Here is a 361-nt window from a genome sequence, read left to right as displayed (position 1 = left end):
ACACATCTAATAATAATAATAATAATAATAATAATAATAATAATAATAATAATAATAATAATAATAATGTCCTAATGAATAAATATTTTGAAATAATTTCAGCGCTAATATGGAAATGTGTTACACATATTAGGGGGAATGTTGGACCTAAGGCTGTGACAATATGTACAAAAAGTTGTAATGGTTCCAAACGTGGAGAAAATGATATCCCCACCAATAATAATGGTTTGGTGTTGAGCAAAATTGAACCTTATTTGGCATCTGGGCAATCTGATATTTCAGAATTGGCTAGGATCATTGCGGAGAAAAAGATGGTTGAGAACCATATATTGAAAAAGTTGGTGGAAAAAGTTGAAGGGAA

The 361-nt window shown here is 29.6% G+C and overlaps 1 protein-coding gene across 1 annotated transcript in view; it reads left to right on the top strand.

Moving 5' to 3' along the window:
• LOC110264423 (protein ECERIFERUM 2-like) overlaps window positions 34–361 on the top strand; it is a 994-nt gene continuing 666 nt past the window's right edge. The window contains exon 1 of the mRNA XM_021106515.1: window positions 34–361. Coding sequence (XP_020962174.1) covers window positions 75–361 — 287 coding nt within the window. The 5' untranslated portion in view covers window positions 34–74.

Source organism: Arachis ipaensis, chromosome B07 (genome assembly GCF_000816755.2).
Source record: "Arachis ipaensis cultivar K30076 chromosome B07, Araip1.1, whole genome shotgun sequence".
NCBI classification, from domain to species: Eukaryota; Viridiplantae; Streptophyta; class Magnoliopsida; order Fabales; family Fabaceae; genus Arachis; species Arachis ipaensis.
The sequence above is the reverse complement of the archived record's forward strand: the minus strand, read 5'-3'. Positions and strand labels throughout refer to the sequence as shown.